General features: G+C 41.7%; 1 protein-coding gene across 4 annotated transcripts in view; it reads left to right on the forward strand.

Annotated features, from left to right (window-relative positions):
- Positions 1-14,848, forward strand: part of CHID1 (chitinase domain containing 1) — a 382,173-nt gene that overhangs the window by 90,157 nt on the left and 277,168 nt on the right. For all 4 annotated transcript variants that reach the window (XM_030201249.1, XM_030201252.1, XM_030201250.1 and 1 more), the window contains exon 8: positions 12,908-13,000. In XM_030201249.1, coding sequence (XP_030057109.1) covers positions 12,908-13,000 — 93 coding nt within the window. The remainder of the gene's footprint in view (positions 1-12,907; positions 13,001-14,848) is intronic.

Raw genomic sequence — 14,848 nt, forward strand, 5'->3', positions numbered from 1 at the left:
AAGGGAGGTGTTATTACCCACTACAAAAGTAGCTGGTATCTGTAGCAAACATCAGTGATCAACACAGGGTTAGGATAAAAAGACGTACTAGGAGTCTTGTGGTGTGCATTTTGCTAGTATCAGGTCACAGTTGCTTTGTTGCTTTTTTTCGGTTTGATGTAGGTTCCAGGCCATGAGTTCTGGATTTCTCTGCAGGATTTCTTGCTCTGTTCCGCAGACCTGTTTACGCTGGCCTTGTTGTAACGCCGTGGTCTTTGTTTTGGTCAGCAAGGATTGTGGGTGCCTGTCCAGATCATGCATCGGCTTCCGCTCCAGTTTTTTTTTTTTTGGGGGGGTGGATGTGGGAATGATGGGGGACTGTAAGTTTTGTTTTCCTCTATCAGGTGTGTTCAAAGGTTGTTTTTGAGAATTTGGTGCATGGAAGGGGGGGGGTTTGCGGTTTACAACTGTACAAAAGTCAGTCAGAGAGGCCAGGCGGGTTAGTATTTGGTAACTTTAGTTGCTCTCAGTGGGTTCATGCTGCTAGAGAGTAGTGGTGGATGCGGTTCTGTCACAATAGGGGGATGCCACCAGAGTTCGGAGGGGGAGGTGAGATGCTCGCTGTACCTTGTTGGGTTTGGACAGTGTTATAGTGGTCAAGAGTCAGTTTGGTGTAGTTTCCTCTGTAGAATTCCTATCTCTGTTCTTCAAACCTGCTCTCTCTGGCAGTGCTGTTGCACCATCCTGGTCCTTACTGTGGTCTGCAAAGTCGCAGATGCCTGCCTGTTATGGTCGCACAGCAGCATCCGCTCCAGATCGTGGCATGTGACTGGGCTGGGGAGCGAGTGCAGAATGCTCGTATTAATTGTTATTGGTACAGTCCAGATAAGCTGTTGCCTATGTTATAAAGACAAGTCAGTGGAGAGCCTGTGTTAAGCTGAAGTTCGGTTGGCTTCATGATGCCTTCCTTCCTTTCTTAGCCCTTCATTCTGTGGGCATGAATGTGTTCGGGCTTCTGATTCTGATGAGATGTAGCGGAGTTGGTGTACTGGTTGGGGGGTCCTCTTAGTAGATCTTTCTGGTCTCCGTGTGGCGTTGAAACAGCAGGTTGTTACAGGATTCAGCCAGTGTGCCTGCTTTGGGTGATCTTAGTGTGCAGAGCTGGTGTTCCATTGGGCTGTCTGATTAAAGTGGTGGAGAGTTCTAAGGAGAGGGAACCTTGTGGTTCTTTGTTTCTTCACACTTCCCATTGGAAACCTTGTGTCTCTCTATATAATTAATGCTATAGAATTGCCCCCTAAAGGGGTCATTTTATAGAGCTTTTTTCCACATAAAAAGTATGTTTATAAATTACAAAATGTTGTGACTAAAAAATAGATGCACAAGGAGTGTCTTCTGGGTGTGTGGTTTGGGCAGAGCAGAGATAGAGTTGTGATGCAGATTTGAAGCAGGTGTAAATTTGTGGGCATTGCTGTGCTATTGGGGCTGCTTGTGCTGTCCTTATCAAATCAGCTGAAAATAGGCGTCTTTTTCTAACTTTTACTTAGCTGTCCTGTTAAAAATTGTCCCCGAAATGCATTTCATTACTACTGTTTTTGTGATGTACCCTCAAAATGTATTTATTTACATTTATACACCACATTATCCAAAACCATTTTCAGATGACAGTAATAATTGTATAAAATCAAATTGTTATTTTACAGGTATAATTAGTATTTTGTGTGGGATTTTATGGGTCATATATACTTGGTATTCTATATTTTGAGATCACCATGGGTGTCAACAATCCTGTGTGTGGTAAATGGACTCTAATAGAGATGAGTGGGAACTGTCCATGGAAAGATTTTTACTAGTGCAGGACACTTGTGTCTCTAAGCACCAATTAGCTGCAGAAAAGGATCATCGTTACCCACCTACTGTATTCATTTAAGCCATTTTGTTTTGAATTTTTAAGGTAAGCAATGTATGGCACTTTTTGTGATACTGCTTTTCTTCCTGTCCTTATGGGTCAGAAGCCTGCCAGCAGGTGGCACTCTCTTCATACTGTTACTGCTAGGGTGACAGCTCAGTGCCCAATGTAGTCTATGACCTTCAGGCATCTTATTAATGGAGATAGGAGCAAGTAGAGCTGCTGGAGCTTCCACCTTTCACTTGAAAAAATCATCTGCTCAGCACAAATTTGCTATAGCTCATTACAATTTCCAGGCATTAACCCAAGCACGAAAGGGCAGTTCTTTAAGTGGCCTGACAAGTTTATCTTGCCTTATGTTCCCAACTATTTCATTTTCTATTTCTGATTTACATGTATTTGTTGCAAGGGAGCAGTATACTTACTAATCTTAAAATGAAAAATAGTTTTAGACCAGCAATAGTGAGTGGTAAGCAATTGAATAGATATAACTAACAAACGGCACTGTTACTTATAGGGCAGGGGGCCTCAAGCTTTTCAATCATCAAAATGTCCAGAAGGAGAGGGGTTTCTTTTGCTGAGTTTATTGCCTTTATCTTATGTCCAAAATAAAGGTATTATAACAATATATTCTGAAAAGCCTATGAAACTAAAAGCATTATTTCAAAATATTACCAAAGTTTTTTTCATTTATTTATTTGTTACATTTGTATCCCACATTTTCCCACCTATTTGTAGGCTCAATGTGGCTTGCATAGTACCGGAGAGGCGTTTGCAGATTCCGGTGTGAACAAATACAAAGTGATGTTGTGGTAAGATAAAGTTCATGTGGCACAGCCACATTAGGGCATCATATAACGGAAGAGTTGTGTTATGTCCATTACGTACTTTAGTTTTGTTGTGTTGCAGATATAAGTACATAAGTAATGCCACACTGGGAAAAGACCAAGGGTCCATTGAGCCCAGCATCCTGTCCACGACAGCGGCCAATCCAGGCCAAGGGCACCTGGCAAGCTTCCCAAACGTACAAACATTCTATGCATGTTATTCCTAGAATTATGGATTTTTCCCAAGTCCGTTTAGTAGCGGTTTATGGACTTGTCTAACCCCCTTTTAAACTCTGCCAACCTAACCGTCTCCACCACATTCTCCGGCAACAAATTCCAGAGTTTAATTACGCGTTGGGTGAAGAAAAATTTTCTCCGATTTGTTTTAAATTTACTACACTGTAGTTTCATCGCATGCCCCCTAGTCCTAGTATTTTTGGAAAGCGTGAACAGACGCTTCACATCCACCTGTTCCACTCCACTCATTATTTTATATACTTCTATCATGTCTCCTCTCAGCTGTCTCTTCTCCAAGCTGAAAAGCCCTAGCCTCCTTAGTCTTTCTTCATAGGGAAGTCGTCTCATCCCTGCTGTCATTTTAGTGCAGCGAAGGGCAACTAAAATATCAGGCATTTATGTTGGATTTGCAGGGTATGCCTTTTTAAACAGTTTGGTTTTTAGTGTTTTCCTGAAGTTATGTGATCGTACGTGGTTTTCAGGGCTTTTGGTAGTGCGTTCCACAGTTGTGTGCTAATGTAGGAAAAACTGGATGCATAGGTTGATTTGTATTTGAGTCCTTTGCAGCTTGGGTAGTGCAGATTTAGGTAAGTTCGTGTTGATTTGGATGTGTTTCTAGTTGGTAAGTCGATCAGGTTTGTCATTTATCCCAGGGCTTCACCATAGATAATTTTGTGAACCAGAGTGCAGATTTTGAAAGCAATACGTTCTTTGATTGTGAGCCAGTGTAGTTTGTCACGGAGGGGATTTGTGCTTTCAAATAGCGTTTTTCCGAAGATAAGCCTAGCTGCCGTGTTTTGAGCGGTCTGAAGTTTCTTTAAGATTTGTTCTTTACATCCCGCATAGATTCCATTGCAGTAGTCTGCATGGCTTAGTACCATTGATTGTACCAGGTTGTGAAATGTTTCCCTTGGGAAGAAATACGCAGTATGTACAGTACAATCCATATCTAACTCAGTGTACATTAATCATTATTGTGGAACATGTTTAAGAAGAACTTGTAGAGGCCACATTATTATAATATTAAAACATTATATTGAAAAAAAATGACAAAATGAAATTTAAGTGGACAGTGGAACCATGATTAGATGCTTTGCTGATTTGATCAGGTGATTATGCTCTGGTTTGTTCACAAACCAATCTAAAAAATCCAACTTTCAGTTGACCCTGAAAGTTTTCAAAAAGCTCCTGTATAGTCTCTGTATATTGAAGACTATTGGAACACAGTTATCAGATGGTCCCAGCAATATATACAGTATAGCTTAGTAGTTTCTGATTTGTTCACAGCATATATATGTGATCCTTTTCACTTTTAATTTTGAAAGTACTCTGGCAATTTTTTGGTCACATTCCCCCAAATTCTATAAATGGGGCCTAATTTGTGCATGCTTGTTTGGCCACATGGCCAAATTGCACACACAACTTAAATCAATCAGCGCTGATAATTGGTACAACCAATTAGCGACATTAATTGGCTTTAATTAGAATTTACATTCACAATTTTATAGGCGTATTCTATAACGGTGCACATAATTCTAATGCAAGCAGCCAAAAAGGGGGTGTGACCATGGGCATTGGAATACGCTTGATATTTAGGCCCAGTTATATGTGGCCTAAATGGGTGCAGCTAAATTTTAGTTGCAAGAACGACACGTGAGCATATTCTATAAACTACAACTAACTTTAGGCTTAGTTTATAAAATCGTGCTAAGCGCATGGTTTTTCAGCGGCAATTTTTAAGATCCATTGTGACTCTTTTGTTTTTTAAATTATGGAGGTTGTTTTAGAAGCTCTGTTCGCACTTTTGATACGTGTAAACCTGCATTTACATAGTAACATATAGTAAAAATATGTTACTATGTAAATGCAGGTTTACACGTATCAAAGATCCATTGTGACTCTCTTGTTTTTTAAATTATGGAGGTTGTTTTAGAAGCTCTGTTCGCACTTTTGATACGTGTAAACCTGCATTTAGATGTGTATATTGCATACATGTCTAAATTCCTATTTTAAAATGCCAAGATATACACGTTGAAATCATGAATATTTGTACATAAGTATTGCCATACTGGGAAAGACCAAAGGTCCATCGAGCCCAGCATCCTGTTTCTAACAGTGGCCAATCCAGGTCACAAATATCCGGCAAGATCCCAAATATGTTCAAAACATTTTATACTGCTTATCCCAGAAATAGTGGATTTTCCCCAAGTCCATTTAATAACGGTCTATGGACTTTTCCTTTAGCAAGCCGTCCAAACCTTTTTAAAACTCCGCTAAGCTAACCACCTTTATCACATTCTCTGGCAACGAATTCCAGAGTTTAATTACACGCTGAGTGAAAAAAAACTTTCTCCAATTTGTTTTAAATTTACTACATTGTAGCTTCATCGCATGCCCCCTAGTCCTAGTATTTTTGGAAAGCGTGAACAGACGCTTCACATCTACCCATTCAACTCCACTCATTATTTTATAGACCTCTATCATATCTCCCCTCAGCCGCCTTTTCTCCAAGCTGAAGAGCCCTAGCCGCTTTAGCCTTTCCTCATAGGGAAGTCTTCCCATCCCCTTTATCATTTTCGGCGCCCTTCTTTGCATCTTTTCTAATTCCACTATATCTTTTTTGAGATATGGCGACCATAATAATACCTAACAATCTATTTGCTTTCTTAGCCACAGCAGCACACTGAGCAGAAGGTTTCAACGTATCATCAACGACACCTAGATCCCTTTCTTAGTCCGTGACTTCTAACGTGGAACCTTGCATGACGTAGCTATAATTCAGGTTCCTTTTTCCCACATGCATCACTTTGCACTTGCTCACATTAAACATCATCTGCCATTTAGACGCCCAGTCTCCCAGTCTTGTAAGGTCCTCTTGTAATTTTTCACAATCCTCCTGCGATTTAATGGATATGTTAAATTTTTTTTTTACAAGATTGTGTGAGATTTAGAATCCTTTAGTCTTCCCACTTCTGGGTACGTTATTTAAAAAAAAAATTTTAAAACAAGATTGTGTTTAAGCACTTTGGACTGATGTTTGACATACATGTATGACACGCTCCTGTATGCACTATTGATGCCTGTTTTTATAATTAATGACAGTGTTCACATGATACACTCATTAAGCATTTAATGAAATAATTAATGCACCATGCAGACTTGTCCTTATGTTTTTGATATTGCTGATGATTATTTATATTTCTGATTGCATGATTATATGTTTGTACTTTTATTTGGTGGTTCTATCATTATTGATATTGCACATGATGTTATTCCTGGGTCCAGTGGTACAACAGAACAACCAAAGCAAAACAAAACACTCTTGCAGTCTCAAACACACACCACACAGCGAAGGTGTCACAGAACTGGAAACTAGACGATGTTCACTGGAAGGGGTGGGATGGGAGGGGAGTTCGCTTCTTAGGTATTTTGAAGGACTGGTCCTGCTGCCCTTCCTCAGGCAGCTATGAGAGAACCTCCACAAAGGGACTCAATGAGGTCCACACTGCCCCAAGGATCGGAATACTGACCAGGAGTGAACAGCTATATATCTGTGAAATAGGTCACTTCAGTGGAGAGACTGGTTTCTGCACCTACTACTGTGAGCTGTGGTCTGTTTGGCTGTGTTGCATGACATTCATTTCTTTTGAACTACGTCAAGTTTATTTTTATGGTTTGATTGGCGATGCTTGGAAGATAGAAGGGTTTAAACATCCTATAGAAAGCTCCTGATGCTAGCCACATAGGCTAAAACATGATTCATGTTGAGGCTTGGGTGTGTTTGAATTAAGTTTTACTCCAGTGAACATTGTCTAGTTTACATTTCTGTGTTACCTTTGCTGTATGGTGTACATAAGTAATGCCACACTGGGAAAAGACCAAGGGTCCATCGAGCCCAGCATCCTGTCCACAACAGCGGCCAATCCAGGCCAAGGGCACCTGGCGAGCTTCCCAAACGTATAAACATTCTATACATGTTATTCCTGGAATTGTGGATTTTTCCCAAGTCCATTTAGTAGTGGTTTATGGACTTGTTCTTTATGAAACCGTCTAACCCCTTTTTAAACTTTGCTAAGCTAACCGCCTTCACCACGTTCTCTGGCAACAAATTCCAGAGTTTAATTATGCATTGGGTGAAGAAACATTTTCTCCAATTTGTTTTAAATTTACTACATTGTAGCTTCATCGCATGCCCCCTAGTCCTAGTATTTTTGGAAAGCATGAACAGACGCTTCACATCCACCTGTTCCACTCCACTCATTATTTTACATACCTGTATCATATCTCCCCTCAGCTGTCTCTTCTCCAAGCTGAAATGCCCTAGCCTCCTTAGTCTTTCTTCATAGGGAAGTCGTCCCATCCCCACTATCATTTTAGTAGCCCTTCACTGTATGTTATTCCTAGATCCCACACAACTTTTTATGCTTGTACTATGTATTGAAATTTTATATCTATTTTGACTGATTTATATTATTTTTTTATTATTATTGTTTTTAGTATTGTACTCCTGAAGCATCCCATGAGTGGGTGAAACGTGGACCACGCTGGGTTATTGTTTTAATGAAGAGATTTTGTTTGGTGCAGTATGCCTTGAATCTGTTTTTTTTTTTTTTGTTTGTCTGTTTGTTTTTTGCATCACTTCTGCTACAGATCTAAGGAGCCTCTCTGTTGTTTGCCATGTATGTTCTTGGAAATTAATGGATTTACATCTGTTCCTGGGAACATCTAGATAGAGAATAGTTCTTCATTTTGCTCAGTGCCACACTGGAGGGACTTGAAGTGGTTTCCCCATTAATACCCCACTGTGTTTTGTGCTGCTACCCCCCCCCCCCCCCAGCAGTACTGGCAAAGAATATGGGGCACTGTGACAACTTTAGTAGACATGGACGTCTATGTTTCTAAACTGGTTGACCCCCCCACCCCACCCTTTCATGTTATAGATATTGATGCTTGTAAAATTGATTTCCCCACCGCTTGTAACTGGTGCATACATGCCCATCTCTGGCTGTATTATATTAGAAAAGCCTTTACATAATCTGATCCTGTTCTAGAATATTAGTAGAACTTGACTTAGCTCAAGCTGGAGATCTCAATTCTGATTTGGACATTCATTCTACAATATGCATCTATATATGTATATTTTGCTTCTCCCATGTAAACATCATGCTTTTTTTACAGATGATAAACAGGCACCTCATTAAAATATCTTGCTTTTCAGCCTCTATTTTAGCTAAGATCAAATGTAATGTATGGTCCTTGAGTAAAGTAGAATTGAACTTCCTGCTTAAAATATACATACTTATATTACTATGCCAATGTGTTTGATGCTTACTGGGAAAATAAGAAAAGCCATACTGGATCAGACCAATGGTCCATCTAGTCCGGTATCCTGCTTCCATCAGTGGCCAATTCAGATCACAAGTACCTAATAGAATCCCAAATAGTGGCAAGATTCATGCTACTGATCCCAGGACAAGCAGTGGCTTACCCCATGTCTATCTGAATAGCAGCCTATGGACTTTTCCTGCAGGAATGTGTCCAAAACCTTTTTAACCGTTGACACCACATCCTATGGCTTAAGAACATAACATAGAACTCAATGACATCAAACAGCAATGACAAATGTTTAGTTTGGCAAAACTCAAACACTGCCTTCCAAAGTAAGAAACTAATTCTGACTGCCAAGCATCATAGTGGAGATATCATGGTATGAGGCTGCTTTTCTGCCTTTGCGTGGGTTGCAGTAATGCCATTAAGTGTCATCTTCAGATATTGCAAAATAAGTGTCAGACCATTACTCCGCAAACTATACTTTTGCTAGGGTTTATGTATCAGGCTACAAAATGGTGGAACTTCTAGCTTTTATTCATTATATGAATTCAATTAGAGGACCTTTCGTAAACTGCTAAAAACTTGGCTGTTTTTAAAATTTGAAAAATATTGATTGTGTAAGTTCTGTTTTGTATTTTATGTGAGCTCAGGAGTTTGTCCTCCCTTATTTCTTTTGTTGCGCTGAACTATTTTATGGTATGCGTGGCCTACAAGCATTAACTGTAATGTAGTGTAATCATTGATAGAACAATACTTTCTGCTTTATGTGAGAAAGTTCTAGAGGAGAATGTTAAAAAAAAAAAGGTAATGCAGCTAGACAGTGACTCCGCACTCTCCATCCAACATATCCTTTCAGTTCGAGCATGAGAGTCGATCAAGATCCAGAATAGAGATCCGGGCTCTGAGAATTAAAGTGGGACTTCTTCATGATGTCTTACCAGTTCATGGAGCAAGCGTCCTCACTCCTGCATGTCTTTCTTGAGTGTGACATGTGCCAGAGGATGCCCTTCAGAGGCCTTCGGAACTGGAAAGGGGTATATGGAGAAGGAATTTCCACCTGAAAAATTTGATACACTTGCATTGACAAAGGGGGCCGCCGGGAGGCAAAATTCCCTGGGGCCGGCACCGGGGTCTCTCTCTCTCCTGCACCTGATGGGACCCAAGTGATCACATCTTGACAGGAGCAGGAGAGAGAAAACTCTGGCTCCGGGACCCCCTTAGAGACTGGGGAGGATCCGGAGCTTCCTCCAGCTCTGCTCTTCTGTCCATTGCTGAACAGCTGCTTTTCTTCTCAGGCGAGCTTGCTTGGTTTTGAAACACATTTGAATTTCAGTTTTAAGGGGGGTGTACATGTATGCTGTAAAGAGGAGGTGGAACGGTCTAGGGGACAAGAAGAGAAAAGAAGAGAAAGAGACTACAAATCCCAACATGCACTAAAGGAACCCAGTGGTAGGAGAGGGTACGTGCATTCCCGGGAGTCACCAGAGGAGGGCTGCAGGGAAAGGAGTAAGGCCGAGTCTCCAACCTGGTGGAGGAGGTGGTGGGACAAGTGGGCGGAGAAAGAAAAGATACAAAAGATCCTTAATGAAGAAAAGGGGAGGCAGCTGAGGGAAGGGCGGGGTGAAGAGAATATGGACTGGGCTCCTGAAAAGGGGGAGGAGGAGGCGGACCCATGCCCTATGGAACTGACTGAACCAGAGAACGTCCAGGAAGAGCCGATGGACTTTTCAGCGCTGGCTCAGCGAAAGCCCGGGAGATAACGGATGCCAAAGTGGGTCCATGCGGGAGGAGGTCAGGTGAGAGTGTGACTGACCAAGAGGGTGGAGGCCCTTGGCTTTGTTCCCGCGCAGAGCCAGAGAGAGAGAGAGAGAGAGAGAGATACGGCGTGAAGGACTTGTTACTTGTTTGAAAAGCTAAAGAAGGACTGGGCTGCGGCTCATGGTTTTTTGTTTCACAAGAGCCACTTACCTGTGAAGAGAGAACAGGCCAGAAGTTTAATGTGGGGGGGTGTTTTTTTTTGCTACAACTCTCCATGAGAGGGAGAGGGGAAGCAGCCGAGAAACACGGGACTGGAGTATTGATTTGTTTTGGTGGCAAATTTTCCTCTTCTAAGAGCTAGAGGGGAAGTAGCTGCTGAAGCCAGGGCTGTGTAGCGCCCGGCTTGAAGAGAGTAAAAGTGTTGGGGGGCTGGGACTTGAATAAAAAGCCAGACCAAACGAGAGAGACTCTTCCTATCCCCTGAACAGTTTTCTTTGTGTTTTTTTTTTAATTGAACTGTACCTGAATTTGTTTGTGATTTTTGGAGCTGCGACGGATGAGTTAAGGAGGCGCGAGCTTACAATGCGTAAAGAGATCTTGCGTAGTTGTGTATTGTAAGCTTCTCTTCTATCAGATTTTGAATAGCAGGTTGTTCCTCACAGAGAGAGCAGCTCACTCTCCAAGGAGATTGCAGTAGCCTCCAGAGGGTCCAGATCATTTCTGCCGATACTCAATTGACCCAAGAGAATGTCATTTCTCATCCTGCTCACCAGTAGCTTTGGCGGAGAAATTGAACAGAAAGAAGTGGGTGGCTGCTGTTTGATTAGGATCAGTGCATTGCCACAAACAGTACTGGACGGGATGCAGGCAGATGTGCATCAAATTCTGGAGACTCTCAGAGGAATATTGGAATTGATGCCAGTTGCACCATCATCAATTTCCAGTGCACTGGGTGAGGAAGATTTTCCAGTGCATGTTTCTAGACCCACCTAACTATAGATCATATCCTAAACTCCCTGATATATACATATGCGGAAAATGAAAGCATTAAGGGGTCCTTTTACAAAGCATCGGTAAGCCCAACGTAACTGCCAGCAGTAGTTCTGGCTCAAGCATGCGCCATTTCTATTGTGCCAGAAAAAAGGTTTTAGTTTATAGCAAGGCGCTAACTCGGCAATAATCGGGCATCGCCGTGCCCTACCTGGTTACCGCGGGAGCCCTTACCAGCGCCTTAATGGGTGGCAGTAAGTGCTCCCCCCATACTGCCACACAGTAAGAGTAATTCTACCAAATGGCAATTTTTTAGAGGCTTTTTACCCGCTTGGGTTAAAAATGGCCTTGGTGCGAAGGGAAAACGGCCCCTGCCGCTACCGCAGGGCCCATTTTCCTGCAGCTTAGTAAAACGACCACTAAATTAGATAACATTTTCTGCTGCGTAACAAAACAAGTTTATTAAAAAAAATTCACAACTTGGGAATGTGTTCTATCAAAATGAAGCTCCATGTTCCATGGGATGTCTGTGCTAGAAAAGGGACATCCAAATGAGGATGCTGAAATTTCATGGGCATTTTACAAAACGCTCAGTGAAGAAGGTATCTTTTGTCAATACATATGAGGATGTACAGAAATAGACATGTATATGCCATCGTAAATTGTGGGAACTATCATTTTATTTAAAACAAACAAGAAACAGATAAAAAAAAGTTTCACTCAAGGTGATACACATGTAAATACTGATTTTTTTTCCACTTTACATGTGGAAATGCTGACAAACTGCAAGTGGAACAAAAATAGAGGTGGTCAGAAAGAATGATAGAAAAACAATCCAGTGATCGCCAAGGGTAACTTTATTGTGATGATGAGCCAACTGGCTGGGGTTCAGCTAGAGTTCCTGTGTTAGGGATCGAAAAACAAATATAAACATTCATAAATAAAATAATAATAATAAATACTAAATTATAAAAAATAGACTGGAATAGTACATATAATAAAGTGTAATAATAAAAATCTCAATCTCAGTTGATAAAACAACAAAAATATAACATAGATTAAAAAGGTGAGATATCACAACAATTGTTTACCCCAGCACTGCACAATAGCTGTAGGTTCCACTAGCAGACTGGATGGGACCGTACAGGTCTTTATCTGCCATCATTTACTATGTAGTAGCACAGCAAACAGCTGGTTTTCCTCCTGTAAAAGAAATTGAGTTCAGTAAGAATGATTGGAGAGAGCTGAAGAATTTACTTACAATGTTCCTGAAGAGCCACTTTTGTTCAATTTTAAAAGAGGTCTATTGAAACAACTTGCTTTGCTATTCATTAATAGGATCTGTTTTTTGAATCTTTTCTTTTTTAAAATTAGAGAGCTGCATTTAGTTCTACTGTAAACCTAAAAATTAAAAAATGAAATTAAAATTAAATATGTACCCATTAGGAATGTCGTTCATTAGAGAAAATATTATATGTAAAAAAAGGGGGAGCTATATATGTGTGTGTGTATATATATATATATATATATATATATATATACAATTGGCTCCTTACTCAGTCTTGTCTAATGTTACCCCAAGTGTCATAGTTTATTTCTTGTTATGACTAAATAAAAGGCTATAACAAATAACACATGAAATATATACCTAATGAAAGTATCTCTGCATTTCAGCATGACTTTAAGTTCTGAGTACAATGAAAGCTGACAGCTTCAACAGGAACTTCTCCAGTCTCCCACCATTTTTTATTTACTGCTGTCTCTTTTACTGGAGCAGATCTTTCAGGCTTCTGGAGTTTAACATTGCCTGTGTGTGTGTTGAAAATATATTTGCTTGTGGTGTTTCCCTGTAGTGAAATATTGTTTTTTCTTTCAGAGAACTCGTTCACATGCTTATTCACCTGGCTGAAGCTTTACACAAAGCTACACTGAAGTTTATACTGGTGATCCCTCCTGCAGTGGCACCAGGGTAAGTACAAGAAGCCCAGAAAGCTGATCTTAAAAGAACCACAGCAAGTGTTTTTGCTGCATTTGTTTTGGTTGTGTTCAACCAATCATGGAATCAGCATGCGAGGATAGCAGTAATCACACCGACTCCTACTAGTCTACGAAGGACATAGACATGTGAATAATGGCTTTAGAACTCTAGGGGGAAAAAGTGCATCCTATATTAGTTGGCTTAGAGTTCAAAATTCCTCTTATTATTTACTGATAAGCTATAAAGACTACACGGTTAAAATGAAAAAAATTATAGGTTTTATTTACAAAGACAAACTATGAAGCAAATTTTAACAGAAGAAAAGATTAGAAGAAAAAGTTCCTAATGCAAGCATATGGAATGAAAAATCTATAGACCTCAGATGAACTAACAGAGACTTCCTATTATAAAAGTTATTGGTCCTGTCACTAAGCTGCGGGGAAAAATGGCCCTGCGGTAGCAGCGGGGGCCGTTTTTCCCATGCACCAGGGCCCATTTTACCGCAGTAGATAAAATGCCCCTCCCCCCCCAAAATGACCACACGGTAAGATAACCTTTACCGCATGGCCATGCGATGGGGAGCAATTACCGCCACCCATTGAGGTGGCAGTAAGGGCTCCCGTGATAACCGGCCAGCGTATGTCGATGTCCAGTTACCGCCGGGTTAGTGCCACTCTACTGAAAAATTTTTTTCCAGTGCTGCGGAAATGGTGCACACTTGTGCCGTGGTAGTTCCGGATTAGTAAAAGATCCCCTTAGTTACCTAAAACCAGTGGTGTGCTGGAGCTGGCTCGCACCGGCTCGCAAGAGCCGGTTGTTAACTTTTCTTCCGACTTGCGAGCCGGTTGTTAAAACCCACGAGCTGGCTCTCCTCTCTCCCTCCGGATCCATCCCTCACCAACCTGTCCTTCGAATTCTTCGGGGCAGGCAGTCTTGCCTGCCCGCTGCCAGTGCTAACTCTCCCCTGCTGCCGGTTCGCCCTTGTAAGTCTTGACAGCCATTTTGAAGTGCGAACCGGCAGGGGAGAGTCAGAGCTGGCCGCGGGCAGGCAAGGCTGCCTGCCCCGAAGAATTCGAAGGGCAGGTCAGTGAGGGACGGATCCGGAGGGAGGGAGGAGAAGTCGCCGCTGAACAACTCGGGAGGGGTGGCAGGGGAGAGAAGGGAGTCGCTGAGCATGGGTGGACGGAGGGGCGAGAAGGGTCGCTGGGTATGGGTGCATGCAGGGCAGGGGAGAGGAGGGTCGCTGGGTATGGGTGCATGGAGGGCAGGGGGAGAGAAGGGTCGCTGGACATGGGTGGATGAAGGGCAGGGGAGAGGAGGGAAGAAATGCTGGACATGGATGGAGGGGAGGGAAGAGTGAGGAAGGAGATGAGATGAGGGAAAAGGAAGAGAAAAATTGCACATGGATGAAGAAAATAGGCAGAAACTGAGGACCAGAAATGAAGAAGAAAGGAGGAAAGGAAAGAAATAAATGGAAAGGAAGCCCTGGAAACGGAGTTAAGAGGACAGATGGCAGCAGAATCAAATACTGGGCCAGCATGATCAGAAAAACAGTCACCGGATAAGAAAGGTAGAAAAAAAATCATTTTTATTTTCATTATAGTGTTTGGAATATGTTCACTTTGAGAATCAGGTGCTCAACATTAAAAGTTTATATTTATTTACTTATTTATGGCATTTTATCGCACATTAAACATGAATTAGGTTGCAACCTGGGATCATTTAATTTTTTTTTCCTGGAGTAATGCATTGCCACCCCCCCAGGCTCTCTCCCCAGCTATAGCCAGCTCTACAATATGGGGGGGGGGGGGGGGGCTCAGAGGGGGACTGGGGGGCGCA

This window comes from Microcaecilia unicolor, chromosome 4 (genome assembly GCF_901765095.1).
Source record: "Microcaecilia unicolor chromosome 4, aMicUni1.1, whole genome shotgun sequence".
Taxonomy (NCBI): domain Eukaryota; kingdom Metazoa; phylum Chordata; class Amphibia; order Gymnophiona; family Siphonopidae; genus Microcaecilia; species Microcaecilia unicolor.